This window comes from Lipomyces japonicus (genome assembly GCF_038497905.1).
Source record: "Lipomyces japonicus strain CBS 7319 unplaced genomic scaffold V1514scaffold_95, whole genome shotgun sequence".
NCBI lineage: Eukaryota > Fungi > Ascomycota > Lipomycetes > Lipomycetales > Lipomycetaceae > Lipomyces > Lipomyces japonicus.
The window spans coordinates 1-18,683 of NW_027117907.1; the positions used below are offsets into that span (position 1 = coordinate 1).

General features: G+C 41.0%; 7 protein-coding genes and 1 non-coding gene across 8 annotated transcripts; 4 read left to right on the forward strand and 4 right to left on the reverse strand.

The window, feature by feature from the left end:
* Window positions 1-1,351: 1,351 nt before the first annotated feature.
* On the reverse strand, window positions 1,352-1,809 carry V1514DRAFT_322838 (splicing factor 3B subunit 5/RDS3 complex subunit 10; the record flags this gene model as incomplete). Its single annotated transcript, XM_066926144.1, has 4 exons — window positions 1,352-1,402; window positions 1,456-1,579; window positions 1,654-1,736; window positions 1,807-1,809. The coding sequence occupies 4 exons, from the start codon at window positions 1,807-1,809 to the stop codon at window positions 1,352-1,354; spliced, it is 261 nt and encodes an 86-aa protein (XP_066780625.1).
* A 954-nt stretch (window positions 1,810-2,763) lies between these two features.
* Window positions 2,764-4,787, forward strand: V1514DRAFT_370284 (uncharacterized protein). The gene is made up of 2 exons (XM_066929986.1): window positions 2,764-3,083; window positions 3,148-4,787. Exons 1-2 carry the CDS (start codon window positions 3,059-3,061, stop codon window positions 4,593-4,595), a joined length of 1,473 nt encoding a protein of 490 aa, XP_066780626.1. The 5' UTR covers window positions 2,764-3,058; the 3' UTR covers window positions 4,596-4,787.
* V1514DRAFT_339166 (uncharacterized protein) lies at window positions 4,686-9,493 on the reverse strand. Its single transcript, XM_066928934.1, has 3 exons — window positions 8,902-9,493; window positions 5,032-8,838; window positions 4,686-4,951 (listed from the first exon to the last, which is right to left on the reverse strand). The coding sequence occupies exons 1-3, from the start codon at window positions 9,163-9,165 to the stop codon at window positions 4,928-4,930; spliced, it is 4,095 nt and encodes a 1,364-aa protein (XP_066780627.1). The 5' UTR covers window positions 9,166-9,493; the 3' UTR covers window positions 4,686-4,927.
* A 1,179-nt stretch (window positions 9,494-10,672) lies between these two features.
* On the reverse strand, window positions 10,673-10,877 carry V1514DRAFT_339167 (uncharacterized protein; the record flags this gene model as incomplete). Its single annotated transcript, XM_066928935.1, has 1 exon — window positions 10,673-10,877. A coding segment is annotated over one exon (167 nt), but the record flags the coding sequence as incomplete, so codon positions are not given.
* Window positions 10,878-10,993: 116 nt separating this feature from the next.
* V1514DRAFT_t126 lies at window positions 10,994-11,067 on the forward strand. Its single transcript has one exon. It is a non-coding gene; the product is annotated as a tRNA-Val (tRNA).
* A 550-nt stretch (window positions 11,068-11,617) lies between these two features.
* On the forward strand, window positions 11,618-13,483 carry V1514DRAFT_339168 (HMGL-like-domain-containing protein). The gene is made up of 2 exons (XM_066928936.1): window positions 11,618-11,788; window positions 11,849-13,483. Exons 1-2 carry the CDS (start codon window positions 11,770-11,772, stop codon window positions 13,078-13,080), a joined length of 1,251 nt encoding a protein of 416 aa, XP_066780629.1. The 5' UTR covers window positions 11,618-11,769; the 3' UTR covers window positions 13,081-13,483.
* Window positions 13,484-13,642: 159 nt separating this feature from the next.
* V1514DRAFT_339170 (uncharacterized protein) lies at window positions 13,643-16,625 on the forward strand. The gene is made up of 2 exons (XM_066928937.1): window positions 13,643-13,769; window positions 13,877-16,625. Exons 1-2 carry the CDS (start codon window positions 13,757-13,759, stop codon window positions 16,360-16,362), a joined length of 2,499 nt encoding a protein of 832 aa, XP_066780630.1. The 5' UTR covers window positions 13,643-13,756; the 3' UTR covers window positions 16,363-16,625.
* V1514DRAFT_339171 (uncharacterized protein) lies at window positions 16,587-18,283 on the reverse strand. The gene has a single exon (XM_066928938.1). It carries the CDS (start codon window positions 18,096-18,098, stop codon window positions 16,875-16,877), a length of 1,224 nt encoding a protein of 407 aa, XP_066780631.1. The 5' UTR covers window positions 18,099-18,283; the 3' UTR covers window positions 16,587-16,874.
* Window positions 18,284-18,683: the final 400 nt, after the last annotated feature.

Consider the following 18,683-nt stretch of genomic DNA (forward strand, 5'->3'; position numbering starts at 1 on the left):
ATGAAAAAGCAAATGAACAATTAAAGAAAAAAAATCAAAAAGAAGAGCCATTGGAGATGCTGGTGCATATAAATCTGAAAAATTCGCAACCAGGCCGGGAATCAAAGCAATGGGTGTTCGTTCACATGCAAGTGGTAAACAATTACCACTTCCCCCAAACCAAGCATTGTTTTGATCCTCTATGTTGCCCTATTAAAAATGCATAAAAAGTCGTTTTGTAGTTTATAGTTGATTGGTTTAATTTAGTCATGATTCGTTCGTTCGTTCCTTTAATAGTATAGTATTTCTGGTCGAATCAATAGTTCGAAAACGTAAAATAGTTTTGGGTTCCTGCTATAATTATTGCTCAATAATTAATTATATTTAACTTAGCAGTATAGATTTACAGGCACAACAATTACAACAAGCACCCAATTAAATGCTTAATCATTTAATAACAATATACATTGAACATCAAGTTCACACTAAGTGCAATGCCCAGTTAATGTATTGCATTCATTTGTGCGGCCTCAGAATCACTCTGCTTGAACGGGTATAATTTCCAATGGGGTATCAAAATACAAACTAAGAATTAGCAATTCGGTCGTTCTCACAAGATTCAGTATATGACTTGTAGATATGTTCATTCAAATTATCCATTAAGCATGGTAAAAAAATGTGGAGTTCACTTTGGACTTTTATCCAAGGTCTGGTAGTCTCATTCAATCGGCACAAACTACATACATTATAATTTCATCAAAAGTGGGTTAATACAGAAATAAAAACCAAATGTAACTTGTTTAACATAAGAGCCAAAAAAAAGCCCGGGGGCTGGAAAATATTAATACTTCTCATGTGATATCCATTTAATTAACGCAGGCTACATCCGCTATAACATGTAACACTGCTCCGCTAAAGCACGTTCATATCAGAAATATGTTTGAAACCACATGGAATACGAAATTAGTAATTTAGAAATTGGAAATATATTTTACAAGATTCGCATCAATTATTGTACACATCAAATCGTCAAGAGAATAATATTTACCTTTTCGTTGATCTAAATATTCAATATTCTTGTCCTGTACTAGTTGCTTGAACCCGTATTTGATTTATATCTATATATATGTATATAAAAATGAAAATTTAAATGGATTCAACGCCGACAGAAGTAAGTGGAATCCAGTATCATTTGCCAACCTGAGGATCAAAATGACATGAAAAGCTTCATCAGCGCACTTGTGGTTAGCTTTATTGACGTCCATGACTCTAATTTATTTTTATTATTTCCCCTCTCCCACAATGAGACCCATGTCATATCATACATAAAATTACATTAACAAACAAAAAATGATCCCGGCCGATTCTTTTATTATTCTTCAAACTCCTTCTCCTTCGGAGGTCCGCAAGGTAACACCATTTTCTTCTTCATGTTAGTTCTCAATGCTATTTTGCATGTTATCTTTCCTCACTCACCTCAATAAACTCGGTCGCAATCTTAACCTGGGGCTCGTTCAATGCCACGGCGTAATATTCCAGTAATGGCGGATGCCCGATATAGGACGCATATGAATCCCTGCGAATATTCGAAAGCCATTCACTGTAATATTTATTAGATGACGATTAATTGGGCTGAAAAAAAAAAGAAATTCTTTAAAAACCGTTATAACGTACTGCTTTGTGGTATCTGCATGGCCAACTCCCACATAGCGCGTTTGTAACTGCTCCAGTTGTTGCTGTACTCGTAATTTATCGGCCTTAAAAAAATCTGTTAGAAAAAAAAAACAAAAAAACCGTGAAATCAAAGCTGACTGACTATAAGCTCACCATTGTGTTCTTGGATGTGAAGATTCGATTAATGATATGCTAACGCTACCATATGTAATGCATTAAAGAATTAGTAATTTGGACTTTTTGGGGCACGTGGTTAGTAGCACGTGATCTTTTGAATGTTGCCTTTTTTGGTGGTTTGCTAATCCTACCGATCAGCTGTCAAGCAAACCATTATCATGTTATTTGATTTTTTTTTAATTACAGATGAGTTTTTGCATGGAACAGGAACCGCGTGTACTTTTTTTTCCATGCTTGCGCAACGTTTGCGAACATATGACAATCATCCAGCCAACAAATGCATTTGTAATTGGACATTGGATAGGCTCCAAACGCTGTTAGCAGATACAACTGCTCGATTATTTGAATTCACGAGCTTACCCCGGGTCTGTAGGAAAAGTAAGATTGTCTATGGGCGTCGAATAAAGATCTTTTTTTTTTGAAGATCGTTCATAGTAGCATTCTTTGAACGCAATATTCAAAGTTGGAAAGCTTATATTTCTTCTGAAGAGCTCTACTATTCTTACTGCTGGGTTTGTCGGACCCTCAGAAACCTGATTCAGAGCTTTGAAAACAATTCAGACTACATGCGGCAAGAAATAATCTTTTTTTTTTTTTTATTGGAAATGCTTGTAAATTTATCATGTCGCAGATAAATTGCAGCCGTGCAATCAGCCGTGCGCAGCGCTTCATCGTGCAACTTCCTGCTAAGATCCAAACAATCACTTACTTGCCACATTATTTTGGCAACTAAAAGACTACATTATTACTCATACTTTCCTCATATCTACATACTATATAACGTACGTATCCTATAACGATTTGGGCTCACTTTGCTTAATTAAAACCACAATGTTCCACCCCGCGCAACTCTAAAACTAAAAATAAGCTGCCCCGGGTGTGCCGCCGCTGATTGAAGATTATCGAACAAGTTGGACCACTAAACTGCATTGAATAAATTGCACTACATTCCTTAGTTTTCTGAATTTCAAAACCCCCTCAAAAAATACGCATTGTTTTAATTAGTTTTTGTGCAAGGCTTAATAACTTTTGCTACAACACTACCGTCTCGGCTGCAGCTTTTCTCAGATTTAAAAATAGACTTTTCTTATCCCTTGGTTATCAAAAAGCTTTACAGCCGTGTCGTGATCTCCAAGATTTCAAAAAGTCGACTCTAAAAGATCCCACAGTCGCAATTAGAGGAGTATAAAAGCTTGAGGACTTTTCCGTTTACATTTGGTAAAGTGGAATGGCTCGTGGCGACCTGTTATCATGTACTTTTTTTTTCTTTTTTTTTTTTTAATTGATTTCATGCAATCTAACGTCGTGAATTGGTAGCTCCTCACCGGCTGGCAACTTTTCTCGTAATAATATGTTTTATCAGTTTTCTTTTAACACTTTTTTATTCGGAGATCATTCCTATTCCGACGCAGATAAGAGAACTTGACTTCCCGGTGCCGCGAGTTTCGTTCGAGCGTCCGTCACATTTTACGGACAGCGAGCTAACTGCTGGAGATAACACGTCCACACCGTATTCGCATTCCGATGGCACGTATGCCAGTGCGTTTAAGACTTCATACGTTCCAGGAGCGGATGATGTTTTTTTAATGATCAAGACCGGGGCCACCGTGCTGTGGCAGCGACTGCCGATTCACTTATCCACCACGCTGCCTCAGCTGCGTCATTTTGCATTATATTCAGACGCGGCCGACGTGATTGCCGGGATTCCAGTGATTGATGTTCTTGAAAACGTGAGCTCGACCATCAAGCAATCAGATCAGTTTGATACGTATCGCAAGCAACAGGATCTGTTGGCGCAGCACGCAAACATTGAATTGTACGAATCCAAAGCCGAGATCGATGGCGGATGGAACTTGGACAAGTACAAAAACTTGCCCATGGTGGCACATGCGTACAGGACCATGCCGAGCGCGAAATGGTACGTGTTTATGGACGCAGATAGTTACATTTTATGGCCAAACTTGATGCGATGGCTTAAGAGAATCAATCACGAAGATAAATTATACATGGGTTCGGTGGCATACCTGGAAGGCGAGCCGTTTGCGCATGGCGGATCGGGTGTGATCATGTCGCATGCCTTAGTTAGCAGCGTGTTTGGTGGCGACGAGCCCGACATTGAGCACAAGTATGAGGAATACACTTCGTGGCATTGCTGCGGTGACCATGTTTTGGCACACGCGTTTAACGAGCGTGGCACTGGTGTCGTGTCAGGTGAATCATACCCTTACGTGTCATGGCGGATTCAGGGCGAGCCGCCTGTTAGCGTCCGGTACAACAAGCAGAATTGGTGCAACGAGATTGTCACGTTCCATCATCTTAGTTCTCATGACGTGGAAAAACTATACGAATTTGAAAACCAATTTGATGTTAACGAAGCAATCAAATATGCTGATGTTTATCATCACTTTATTATGCCGTATATTCAAGAAGGTGTTATTGAAGAATGGGATAACTTGTCTGAAGCACGACAATATTCTAAAGATCGCGAAGACGATCAAGAAAATCCGCAGGTGACTGCGTACAATAGCTTTGACGATTGTTCCAAAAAATGTGACGAATGGAATGATTGTCTTCAATTTAGGTTTAAACCAGGATACTGTGGTCTTTGCTCGCACGTTCGTCTTGGCACTAAAGACGTGAATCAAGATCAAACCGACAGGTTTAAATCAAAATGGAAAATTGATCGAATAAGAAACATGAGAAAGCAATCTGGCTGTGATGATATTGAGAAATTTTCGACTGAGGGTTCTTTTTTTCAAACATAATCAACTATTTTGTTGTGATGTTTTCTTTTATTTGCGGGTGAAGGGTCAATTTCTTTATTATTACATCATGGGTGTATAGAGGTGAATTGGTTTTTTTTTTTGTGTAAATTTTTTTTTTCTTTTTTAAATTTTGGTTTAGTTTATTGGGGGCCTCGTTAATTTTTCTTCGTTTTTCTTTTTGGTTATCGTATGGTTCATTATTCTTTGTACATATTAATTCGTGTTTATATTCGGCGGTCGGTTAAAATGACTTTATATATACCAAACCGATAAATTGACCATATAATCCTAAAATAAAATTATTCCTTGCCATAGTATGTAATTTTCAAATGTTAAAACAATCGAACATCATAGTACTAAAATAAATATTAATTAGTCAAAACGCCCCCAAATCATGACATTAGAAAAAAAAAATGTTAAAATTAAATCAACTTACAATATAATTTGATGTTCCAACCGTGTCTGAAGGTGGTGGCGGATGAGGCATTTTTCTGTTGTTCCCAGGTGAAGACGATAAGGATTTGGAAAGCTCATCATTCAGGGACGATGCATGAATAAATTCTTCAATCGGTGGGCTTTCAGAAGTATACGGAACCGCGACCGCAGGTCGGCTTAGCCATTTGTCCCTCGTGAATTTGAAAAACTCAGATAATTCGCCATTCTTGTTTTGAATAAAATCAATCGTTTGTTGCCTGATATTGTCAGCATCAATCGGTGATAATGAATTTGAAGTTGATGCTGATGCTGATGCTGATGCTGATGCTGATGCTGATGATGACGATGATGACGATGATGATGATTTACTTCCGGCAAACATGTTGCGGGCAATTAAAAATTCGCCAGTTTCGGGATTCAACTCTACCAATGAAACACCTGACTTGTGCACGTACTGCACATACTTAAAATATGGTTTCCCCCAAGAATATACAATATCAACGTCTGGTCGAGATGCAATTAATGATTCGGCTGCATCCATGTCAAGAACGTATTCGAGCTTGGATAAGACTTGCTTATGATAAAACAAGGCATCGGATATGATTAAGTCGCCCGATTCCGAATACGCCTCGATCGGTGGATCAACAGCAAATTTGATGCGCGCAACTGATGTCATCGGGTCCATATCTGCAAGTTCACACGCCTCATGAACCGGGACTTCAACCAATTTTAGGCCATATCGATCACACGTCCTTGACCATACCGCCACCATGTCATCCACAAACCTGGGAGTGGCATTTAACCACTCGAGCATGATATGATAACATGACTCTGGGTTATGCAATCGATCGTAATGAACCCAGGCGGTTTCGCGTCTGTAGGATTTGTGTTGCGGATCAGTATTGATCTTGATCGTCCTTGAAAGTTCGATCCTAGGTCGCAATCTTGGAGATGGCAGGCCTGGTTGAACTTGCTTGCCACCGTCATCGTCAAGTGACATTGTAGAATCTTCCATCATGCTGTCATTTTGTGGTTCGTTAATTTCAACAATTGCTACATCCGTAGCACCAATGTCACGATCTTGAACACTGTCATCCTTGGCAGACGAACTCGATCTCAACGTGACCGATTCTGCTAGTGACGCAACAGAATTCGGCAGGCCGCTCGAACCACTAGCCCCTCTTATTGACGAAAACCAACCAGTTTTCGCGGTCAAAACCGAGGCTGACCTGTATTCAGGATTAATCTGATAAAAATAATGACCATTCAAAAATGAATGTCGATGCTCAACATGATGAAACAATCCGGCCACCATCAACTCATTGCCATACTCGACCGCCTCTTCTGGAGTATCAATGTCCTTAAAATTGTCAAGCAACCATGCCACGTATTCTGATCCGACAAAACAATGTTGATGAAGCTTCCAATGCCATCGTCGATCAACAAGCCTGATACCTCTCTCGCTTTGCATTTCTTGTGCAAGGGTAGAAATCTTGATTGTCTGATCAAATCTCTCAGATGCTTTCGTAATCAACGAACCTTTCCGTCTCAATCCATTATTTGCATCCTCACCAGCACTTTCCACTAGTTGCATGATAAATGCTGATAAACTTCCGGTATAAAATTTTAACTCGGAACCAATTTCTTCCTTGCCACGGTCGCGCTCTCTTTTTTTCGCTTCGCTTGTTACATAACGACTACGTAAAATCAGTGCGTTAAGACGATGCAACCCATCCAACCTTGTCTCCTCTGGGTCCATCTTGTCCACAGCAACTTCTTTTGGCCATGTCGGAAGTTGCATGTATCGATTGGTTTGTAACTCTGTTGGTATCAACACGTACCGTTTTCTGTAGTACAATGACTTGTTTGAAAGATAATCTGTCTTGCCAGCTAAAAATTCATCCAATTGCATAAAATCAATATGATGAGTGTTCGTACCTGGAAACCGAACGTTTCTGTTTTTATACTCGTCATCATACTGAGTATGAATAAAAGGTCGATATATTATATTCTTCTCCAAAGCTGCTGCTTGGTTCTTGCGCCGGAATATTTGAACATTAACGCTCAGATCGTCCTTCCATGAAATCCTATGAATCTCAACTCCTGCTGAAAGATACACGATAACGTTTTTGCAATCCTTGGGGATGTCTTGCCTGATCATTTCCGGTCTCGGATTCGTCTTGCCAAGTCTTTCAATTTCTTGCACGAACGGGCCAATCATTACCTGATATCCATATCCGATTCGCAACGACACGGTTTCTCGCATCAAATCTTGCACGGAAAAATTCTCTTCGCTGGCAAAGGTCGCATTTATGAAGACGTCATAACTTTGCATGCTGAAATCATTATAAATTTCATCAGGCGAAGGTGCCACTTCGGTGGTTATTGGTAACATGGCTGGAGAAATTATGGATTTCCATTTCATGGCCCTGTTAAGAGTCCGCCGAGGGTAAATGTGCTTCCAATTCCCGTGCATGACAGTTCGTAAAACTTCATCCTCGGTTGGCTTGGAAGGATTAATAATTTTGGTCCATAGAGGGTTATCGTTCTTGAATATTAGGTCTAATGGCTTTGTCTTGGGGGCTTGAATATAGTCATTTTTGTTAAAAGAGCACGTCAATGCAGCATCGTCATAATCATCCATAAACCGCTCAACGTCGGACGTATCACCTTTGTCCATCTCAGGTAAATAATCAACACTGATGCCGCTTAGTTCATTCTCCATTACTCCCATCATTTGAATTTCATAAATCCTGCATCGCGGTACCCACTGTGCATTACCGAACGTGTTTTGTTGCTTCCAAAACGAGATATCGATCCAATGTGGCATGCAATGAATCACATTATTTTGAGCATCCCGGTAACGAAAGAGTGGCACGGCATGTAATGGCATTCGAGTGAGGCAAACCAAATCGACTGAAAGCCCATACGTCATCAAATTTTGCGTTGTTCGTTGCAGAAGTTCAGGTTCAACATCAAATATGCCACTTCCGGGGGAGATAATAACTGCTTGAAAGTTCCCCCGTTGACGATCATCAGTAAAAAAATCTCGTGATGCCTGAGTGGCACTAAAATTTATTGCTTCCAGTATGTTGCCTTTAATGGCTGGACATAAAGTACCCAAAATTTGAGCATTTTCTCCATCTTCAAACGGTCGTACCAAAACATTTTTTAAAAAATTGGCAAATTCTTTACGGAGAACAGCCATGATATTGGTCCAGTCCGAAATTTTTGCCCGATCAACCACGACCCTGTAAAAATCACGAACGTTCCTACTTCTCACGCCGTGCGGAAGTGTAGATGAAGATGAACTCAAGTCAACACTAGTAAACATGATAATTGACACTGAATGATAAGCATCAGCTTCTCTCCATTGTCTAAAATATTCTGGCAGAAGTGAATTAATTATTTTAAAAAAATAACTTTCCCCAGTTTCATCAAAATACCACATTTCTTTTGACATTTGTAAAAAAATATGATATCTAACCGATTGTGATCGAAACACTGTTTTCGTGTCAGGGCCGACAAAACTAGTCCTGACCTGCTTGCCATTCTTATGTATGGCGTTGATATTAAGTTTAAAGGTTTTCATGTAGTTGATGGGCTGACCCTCGGAGATGCACATGCCTAACATGTCTACTGGCAGCCTCCACATGTCCGGCCGGGTCAGATAAACCTCTTTAAAATATATTGTGAGCAGATCAGCTTCGGCAGTATGAAGATCGACAACCCGGACGGTAACGTTTCGCATTCCACGGTGAGACGAGAACTTGACTGATCCTGTCAATACAGACATTTGCATTGGTGCCTTAAAAAACTGTTAGTATTGACCCGCATGCAAAAAATTACATCTTGCTCGGTTTTGACGTACATTGTCAGTCGAAAGCTTATCTTTTATTTCCTGACCGTGAAATTTTAGAACAAACATATCCAGAATTTCGCCTTTCCGTCCAATTACTTGGCAGATATCGCCTTCTTGCGCTCGAGGTAGTAGTGTCTCGTCAATAACGAACGGGTCAGGAGTGACTCGTTCATCGTGAAATCGGAACGTGACCTCGACAGAAGCGCCGCGATGCCTGTGATGCCGGCCGCTTTGCAATGAACTGATAGATTTTACCAAATTACTATTCTCCATTCTTGAATCAAATATCTGAAATCGTGAATTGATGTGCTAGACCTGATTTGGACAATAACTGGACAGCCAGTCTAAGGACAACGTAACTTGGGTATGTACCACGATGAGAAGAGGAAAGCTCAGCCGGGACTAACGATTAAAGGAAGATTAATCATTGAATAGATGAAAATTCAATTTTACTTGAGTTAACGTTGTATGATTGAGTAGAGGTCAGCTAAAATATGGGTGTAGAAGAATGAACCTGATAAGCACTGGATGAGTCGAGAAACAAGATTAACTCAGACCCCGATAATTAATTGCCAAATATTTTAATGCATTATCGCCGTTACCTCCATTTCTCTCTTAACATATAGTGAAGGTGCGCATACATGTATACATAACCTGTTTTTAAAACATTTGCTGTAATGAATACGTTATCTTTTTATAAAAATTATATTATACTGTTTGCATATTTGTTCTATATAGGAAAGCGTTTTTAAATTCGTTTTGTTTTGTTACACTCAGGAACTCATCCTCCAAAAAAAAAGAAAAACCACTCGTTCTATGGAATCAAACAAATTTTAAGCACAATATATTTTTTTCATCAAAAATAAAAATATAACATACAAATGCAATAACGCTTTGTCAGACTTTAACAACAGCAATTTCAAAAAATACCGGCAAATTTTTCTTATTTGATTCGTAATTTATTACTCGGGTTTCTTTTATTTACAAGAATCAGAGAGTAAGTCATTGGCAGGTAGCAGGGATTGTCTGTCAGACGCAGCTGTTTAAGGGATTCCACCTCTTTATAAGTTAACGCTTGTTTTCAACCAAATCAGATTTGATGCTTCACAGATAGACTTTCGGGTTTTATTGCTGAAAGAAAGTACGTAAAGATAACTTGATTGAGCAGTGAATAAGCAAGGTAAAGCTTTATCTAAGAACACAGAAAAACAAGTTGGAAACTTCTTAATCCCTCAGTCTTCCTCTTACCTCTTACACCGTTTAAAGTATCCTCAGTGTTCGAATCCATGTTAGCAGACAGCATTTTCATTTTTTGCTGGGCGTATGGGTGTATACAAAAAACCGACCCGAGTTCAAACTTTATTTGTTCATTTTAATACAACAGAAATTTGCGCTACTCGGATTTCAATTTTAAATTATAAAAATGAGCCCGCCATGAGCTCTTAAAATCTAGTTTCCATGATACAACAGTAAATTATTCTCTGTCATTTGTTAAGGCATTTTCAGCATGTGATGTCAGTTTTGTCAACCAAACATTAAATTCCTGTATTAAAAAACTGTGTACATATATTGCTCAATTAATCGATTAATTTTGATTAAAGGGTTAGGGTGTTTATTAACATTTCTACTAGATTAACCGCTTAAAGTTTTTTGTATGTAAAGGAATCGGGTCTTCATGGGTTGCAGTCTACAATCACTTGACATGTGACTAGACTGCACAGGACATGTCCTTAAAAATTATCCAATTAGCCTAATCCCCGTTTTTTTTTTTTTTTATCTTAAAAAGGGACACAGAATGCCCTATGTTGTATTGACTACTTAGTGTAGGAGAAAATAAAGAACAGATTGAGACAAACGAAAATAAACCAAAAATGGTGTAATGGAGCGAAGAAACAGAGAATATAACAGGAAGATGAAGAGAGAAGCAAAATATCCGATACAAAGACGACAACAGGGATTTTTTTTTTTTCCTTTTTTTTTTTTTTTTTTAAATATTATAGTGAAAACACAAAACGATCACCATTAATCGCAGACGAGTGCCGCGGTTACCCTGTTGGATAGCAGAACCTTTCAAGTTGTTCCCTTGTCTTCTTATGTGGTTGGTTCGATGGTCTAGTTGGTCATGGCATCTGCTTAACACGCAGAACGTCCCCAGTTCGATCCTGGGTCGAATCAATTATTTTTTTGTTTTGTTTTTAATTTTTTTGGTAACAGAAATTTAAATTTTTGTTTTTAAGTATTTGAAAATATACCCAACGTAAATTATTGCGTAAATTTGGTCAATTGATAGTTTACAAGGCATAGGATCATAATTTAGACGTTGCTCTTCTTTTGTTGCAAGCAGATGCGGTGCAGTCATTCCAGAGTGATGTAACTGTGGATGGTTGACGGACACAAATGGAAAATTTTGCATCTCGACTAAGCCGTGACGTCACATGTTGCCATGTCATATATGCATGTCTATAGTACCAACCAAGCATGAGAGGAAAAAATTGAACCCACGAGCTGGCTTATCACCCGCCACCCAATTAAGCGGATGCCGCTAATCGGCCCCGTCCGTAATCAAAACTCTATAACTAGCGTAAGCGTTGCCTTCTTACGTAATACCCACGCCAGGGCACAAAGTTTAAATGAAAAAAAATTTCATGAAAACCAATTTAGTTGTAACGGAGAAGTAAAAAAAAAAAGAGTCAAATTTTTTTTCTTGTGAGTAATTAGTGGGCTGCCCCCAGAGGCATAAATTTGTACCTTTATCCTGCCTTCCAATTTTTGTTTTTCTTTTTTTTTCTTCCCTTCCCCTTTCATTCACAATCAACGATTTTTTAGAATTCCCACGTTCGTTGTTAGTTCGAACTTACAACTCAATTAATTAAAAAAATGCCTCCAGCTACTTCTGGTATGTTGTGTTTTTTATTTTTTTCTTGTTTGTGTTGTTAACTTAATTTTCCCCCCTTAGACCACGACCACTCGAACACGTCCCAGGTTAAGTCAAACCCTTACGGACCAAATCCAAGCGACTTCCTGTCAAATGTTTCCAAGTTTAAGCTGATTGAGTCTACCCTCCGTGAGGGTGAGCAATTCGCTAACGCGTTCTTTGATACCGAAAAGAAGATTGAGATTGCCAAGGCTCTCGACGAGTTTGGTGTTGACTACATTGAGCTGACCTCCCCTGCTGCTTCAGAGCAGAGCAGGGCTGACTGTGAGGCCATTTGCAAGCTTGGACTCAAGGCCAAGATTCTTACCCACATCCGATGCCACATGGACGATGCCCGCATTGCCGTCGCCACCGGTGTTGACGGTGTCGACGTTGTCATTGGCACGTCCCAATTCCTCCGGGAATACTCACATGGCAAGGACATGAACTATATTGCGCAGTCCGCCATCGAAGTCATTGAGTTTGTCAAGTCGCACGGCATCGAGATTAGATTCTCTTCCGAGGATTCGTTCCGGTCCGACCTTGTCGACCTTCTCAACATTTACCGCACGGTCGACAAGATTGGCGTCAACCGTGTCGGCATTGCCGATACTGTTGGTTGCGCCAACCCAAGACAGGTTTACGAGCTTGTCCGCACTCTCAGATCCGTTGTTTCTTGTGATATCGAGTGCCATTTCCACAACGACACTGGCTGCGCCATTGCTAATGCTTACACTGCTCTCGAGGCTGGGGCCACTTTTATCGACGTTTCCGTTCTCGGCATTGGCGAGCGAAACGGTATCACCTCTCTCGGAGGCCTCATGGCTCGCATGATCGCTGCCGATCGCGATTACGTTCTTTCCAAGTACAAGCTTCACAAGCTTCGTGACCTCGAGAACCTTGTCGCCGACGCCGTTTCTGTCAACGTCCCATTCAACAACCCCATCACTGGTTTCTGCGCTTTCACTCACAAGGCTGGCATTCATGCCAAGGCCATCCTCGCCAATCCTTCCACCTACGAAATTCTCGACCCGTCCGATTTTGGTCTTACCCGGTATATTCATTTTGCCAACCGTCTTACCGGATGGAACGCTATCAAGTCGCGGGTTGACCAGCTCAATCTTTCGCTCACTGATGCCCAGTGCAAGGAGGTTACTGCCAAGATCAAGAAGCTTGGTGATATCCGCCCACTGAACATCGATGATGTTGACTCAATCATTCGTGAGTACCATGCCGATCAGGTTACTGCCACCAAGGAAGCCATTGAGGCTTAAATATATATATATATAATTGTGGCTTATCGGAAGAGTTAAACCCTTGCAAGAGAATTTTCTGGTAAGATTTTCTTATTGCTTGACTTGTATATTTTTTTTTACGAAAATTGGATATGTAAAGTATTCATTTATATCGGTCATTTATTTTTTTGAAATTTAAAAAAGGTCAGGAGTTTTTAGATTTTGGTTTCCGAGGGAACATTTTGGGATACGTTAAATTTTTTTTTTGTTTTTTTTTTTGTACTTGTGTTGCGAAGATGAAAAAAAATTAACCACATGTATCATTTTTGTTTGATTATGGATTAAAAAAAAAAAATAAAAAGCGTAATTTTTTTTTTTGGCATTGTGTATGTACTCCTTTGGTTAGAGTTTATATTATAATAAAAAAATATTCTTTTTTTTACATTTATTTGTCGTCTTCAATTATACGTAAAAGTTCAGTACGTGTTGATGGAATTCTTTTCGAAACGATAGAAAAAGTGCATAAGTGTGGAAAGGTTGCGGTCACCAGTGTGCTGGGAGTTAGTTGTATTGGGCCGTCGCCTTACGCATCAAATACATACATGCCAACCCCAGAAAAGAAAAACAAAAAAAATAATAGGAATATAAGTCATATATTTATTTGAAGTTATATTTTTTTTCTATTTCAGTGTGCACTTCTGCCACGTTTTAGGTGATGTTTTCGGAATGTAAGTAGTGAGTGGTTCGCATGCACGTCCATAAACTGGCCATAATGTTATCCAAGCCAGACCCACCTCCACAAAACTCGAATAAGTGCTAATGACGTTTACAATAGATGCTTCTAAGTTTCTTACGACATCACAGGCGCGTACTGGTAATCATGACAGGAGAACGTCTCCAAATACGCTGACCCCACCAACGCAGCGGTCTCAATCACAGTTATCAATAGCCGCAACAGCATCTCGATTATTCTTTTCGGCAGCAGAGTCATTGTCTCCAGACGCGGACAATGTTTCCCGTTCGGTTTCCAGAACCGGGCCAAGGCGAACTCGGGGCTTGGTTACAAATAACAGCAGGGTCTACCGTGGGCGAACTGATCTAAGAGAATATGAGGAAGATGATGATGATGACGATGATGATGGTGAAGATGACGATGATGATGCCGTCACGATGGGTCATAGTAATAATCAAGCGTTGATGCCAGATGTCGTTCCTGCGAGCAGTCGTGTTTTTCCGGCCAGGACGAGCAGATTTTTCTTTAAAACCCCGCCAGCAAGTCACGGTCAACCGGCCGAAAGCAACGCTCGATATCCATACGGAGCAGATAGCAGGACGTATAATGATGCTTTTGAAGGAATGCAAGGTACATACACGGGCCAGTTGTACGGAGCGGACTCCGCAATTAGGAGTAGCTGGAAGGCATATGATGAGAAGGAAGAGGCACGAATATCGCGTTCGCATGCAGTGTCGGCGGGACAACATGCTTCGTCATCCGAATTGGCATCATCTCGCAACTCGTTAGAAAGTGTAGGATTGGAAAGTGTAATTTCAAGAGGAAATCGACAACAGTCACCACCTCCAGCACGGTTACGGTTTAACGAGCATCCGTTCCCGCGAAACATGAGAGCTGCCACAATGAATGCAGCTAATATTAGACAACATGCATTTTTGGATGACTTTGAAGATGAAGAACTTGAAGAAGAGCAAGAGCAAGTGCAAGAGATGGGTCATGTCGGATTAAGTCAGACTGAGTTTAACGATCGGCCACCAGAGAATATAGAAATCGAAATCCCTTCGGTTCCAATGCATAATTTAAAGTCTGTTCCAGAAGATATTCATATATTTCATGATCAAGATGAAATTCGACCTGCAGCATCATTCATGCCTCGTGTTGTTGCATCCCAAACAGACAGAGTAATTTCAAACGGGTTTATTCCACCATTACTTGCCAACGTTCCCGCTTCAGCTAGTTCGATGGACCGAATTTGGTCAAACCTGTACATTGTTTCAATGTGTGCGTTATTTGCCACGTCATTTATTGTATGGCTTGAGACTGAAGTTACCGGCCCGATCTCCTTGGCCGACAGCATCTATACTGTCATTGGCGGTTCACTATCTGTTCTTGTGCTTGACACTTTTTTGGCCGTTGTGATTTCAATTTTATGGTTCGTGTTGCTCAGAAATTGCATCCGGCCACTTTTTTATTTGCTCGTGATTGCCATTCCATTAGTATTCACCGGCTTGACAATGTTCACGTTAATCATGTCTTATCGGGATAGTTGGGGTGGCAACACGACGCAGGACAGGGCCATGAGATGGTCAACCTTGATCCCCATCGGCTTGGCCATATTCTGGACATGGTTTGTTATCAAGGGCCGCAAAACATTAGGCAGGGCCATCGGCATTGTTCAGCTTGCGTGCAAGATCTTGGCCGAAAATCAATCGTTGGTTTTGTTAAGTATGGGCACGCTGCTGGCATCGATCGCGTTTACGTGGGCATGGGTGTTGATGTTCACGCGAATTTTTTTGAGAGGCCGAACGTCGACCACAAGCTCGGGCATCACGATCTGGATCGTGGAAAAAAACTCATGGGCTCTTGGTGCCTGGTACGTGATTATGTATTTATGGACATGGGGAGTAATTTCTGGAATGCAAAGAGCGACCACGTCCATAACCGTGTCTCAATGGTATTTCCACAGGCAAGTTGTGCCAAGGCCTAGTTCGTCAGACATTGTGACTGCAGCGTTTATTCAATCCGGGTCAACATTTTATGGCACGGTTTGCTTTTCGTCTTTTGTCAGTTTGCTGATTCGGTTGCCGTTAATAATTTTGCCGCGCAGGCTGGTCTCGCTTGCGCAATCGTTTCTGTTTAGCATGCTGGCCGGGCCGGTATCTGCGATAACGAACCCGCTCACGTTGTCGTTCGCGGCCATCACTGTACGGTCGTTAATGCCGGCATCTCGTGGCATCTCCAGTCTTCGGTTTATCGACCTCGGTTCGCATCATGACAGTGGCGATTCCTGGACCGCGTTTCGGCTGGCCAAGATGTTGCTGTCATCGGCGCGCGTGATCACGGCGATCGTGCTCGGGTTCGGTGCCTGGATTCATGCCGCGCAGGACGTGAACGGTGGCAGCTTGTATGGGTACGTGGTTGGATTACTTGCCGGCGCGATCGGATGGATCGTGTTGGGCACGACAGAGGGCAACCTGTCCATGATTCTCGATGCATCTTTTGTTTGCTTTGGCATTGATCAGGTTGGCAATCGAGGTGGTCATTGTGTTGAAGCCGATGCTCAATTCGGTGGCATCACGTCTTTATAAAAAAAAAAAAAAAATTTGATGTTTTGATTTTTGTGACTTTTTTTTTTGTGTTATCGCGGTGCTATGGTGTAATCATGATGTTTATTTATTTATTTTTTCTTTTGTAACGGCATGGCGAATGATTTGGTTGATAGGGTATTGGTTTTCTTGGTATATTGCTTTTTTTTTTTTTTTTTAGAAACCGTTTCTTTTTTTACATTGTATGATGGACAACAATGAATATTTTTTTGTAAAGATTAAAATAAAGATTTGATTAATTGAACTAAAAATACACAATAACTTGACTAAATACAATAAACTAATTAAAAAAAAAATATCCAAAAGAAATAGTAGCCATTCAATAATAACGTTGCGTTTATTATAAAACGACATGATTATCAACGTAACAAAACACAACAAACTAGTTCCCGGTCAAAACATTCAAAAGCGAAATAAGTTAATAATCAAATAAATAAATCCTCCTTCTGCCTTAAAAAAAACACCCCTTCCGAAATGCAACTTTTTTAAAATGATTACAAGCTGTCAACCCTGCTTAGCCAATTAAAAATCATCATGGCCGTAGTTAACGACACGTCTTGGCCGTACATTGTGCCATCATATGAATCAGATTGCAAGGTAAAATTATACAGGTTCAAAACGTCAAATCCTCGATCGTTTGCACGTTTGCCGAGTTCGACCGAAAAGTGATGCAAGGCGTTGTTGCCTTGCTCAATGATCGCACCCGGTGGTTTCAAATGCCCGGCCGCAGTTGGGCCGAGCCAGAGCACGGGTCGATGCCTCGGGTTTGGTTCATGCTTATCCAATTGCTTCAACACGGCGTCCATCACTTTGGTGGTGCGGTCCCAATTAAACCCGTGCGCCAACCCGGCCTGGAAAATCACAGGCACCGGTTTTGAAGTCTTGTGGTACGTGGTCATGATGTCATCAATATCATCGAGCACGCCCTGCGGCACGGGCTCGTTCTTGATGTTCACGATGCCGTGAAACACGCGGTTGCACACGTATGGCGCGCCGGTCTTGGTGCCGTCTTCTTTGGCGTCGAGGATCTCGGTCGAGTCCGCAATGTAGTGATCACCGGTGCCGGCAGCACCGCCAGCGCATTGCGGGTTAATGTATTGCGACTCGCACCGGCATCGTTGCCGCAACTGCTCACTTAATTCCCAATTCTTGAGTCCACCCCAGGCCAGGTTCTTGCGCAGGATCGAGTTAAACGCGGCGTACACGTGCGACGTCATGCGTTGCTCGCCGATAAACACGATCGCGTCGAACCGGTCCAGGATCAGGCAGATCTCTTCCGGTTGAAACCATCGGTATTCACAATCGAGCGGGTGAAAAGGCGTGTTAAATCCGATCCGGCCGCCACTGGACAGGGCGCCCAGCAACGCGTCCTTGTTAGCGCAGTACTTGCGAATCAGGTTGCCGTCCGCGTCAACATGCGGGTTATACAATCGTGACGACGAAACCTGACATTCCTGGGCGCCATAAAAATCTTCAAAATAATCTCTGGCCGTGATCTTAAACCCGTCCTGGCCAACATTGGCAGTTTCGATTTTTTTCTGCAACGCAACCTTGGCTTTTGCTTGCGCTTCCGAGTTTGAAATTGATAACGGCGATGGAAAAATTAAGGATGAGATCAAATGAATGATTGCGTACGTGATCAAAGCCAATGCCGACACCCGGTAAACCGAATTCGGAACCGACGATAGAGGCGAGAACGCGACGCCGGACTTTGCCATGACCGAATTTGTGAAAAAAAAATATCAAATACTCTGCAATCTGCAATGTGCAAGACAGTAAACAGGAGTAAAAAAATAAAAATAAAAAATAAAAAAAAATAACGTGTCACAAAAAACAAACAAACAAACAATTTATTTATTTAGAAAAAAGAAAAAAGAGAGAGGCAACGAAAGAAAGATAAAAAAATGCATTGGAGATGAATTTTGGGATTGCGGCAAGAAAAGGACGAAGCCGCCGGCAGAAAACCCTGACCCCAAGCGCGCTCGTGTTCCAAAGTTGCTTTCCTTCTTCACATTATGCGCAGATCAGTTGCAATAATAACTTATTATTATTATTATTATTATTATATTATGATCGTGTCACGGTTGTGTACAATCGGTCAGCTAGCTTATAAGGCAGCAGGGAAGCTTTCCTTTTTTTGTACTACTAGTCATTTCATGCCCTAACCACGTCTTTTCTGCACGTGCACCTGTTTGTTTACATCGTACAGCCTGGTTGCGAATTTTTCAGATTTATATGCACCAGCATCTCCAATGGCTCTTCTTTTTGATTTTTTTTCTTTAATTGTTCATTTGCTTTTTCAT

Coding starts and splice junctions, on each gene's coding strand:
- V1514DRAFT_370284 (XM_066929986.1), top strand. CDS start 3,059: ATGGCTCGTGGCGACCTGTTATCAT. Junction 3,084..3,147: donor TCGTGGCGACCTGTTATCAT/GTACTTTTTTTT, acceptor GTGAATTGGTAG/CTCCTCACCGGCTGGCAACT.
- V1514DRAFT_339171 (XM_066928938.1), bottom strand. CDS start 18,098: ATGGCAAAGTCCGGCGTCGCGTTCTCGCCTCTATCGTCGGTTCCGAAT.
- V1514DRAFT_339166 (XM_066928934.1), bottom strand. CDS start 9,165: ATGGAGAATAGTAATTTGGTAAAATCTATCAGTTCATTGCAAAGCGGC. Junction 8,839..8,901: donor ATAAGCTTTCGACTGACAAT/GTACGTCAAAAC, acceptor CAGTTTTTTAAG/GCACCAATGCAAATGTCTGT. Junction 4,952..5,031: donor TTGGAACATCAAATTATATT/GTAAGTTGATTT, acceptor TATTTATTTTAG/TACTATGATGTTCGATTGTT.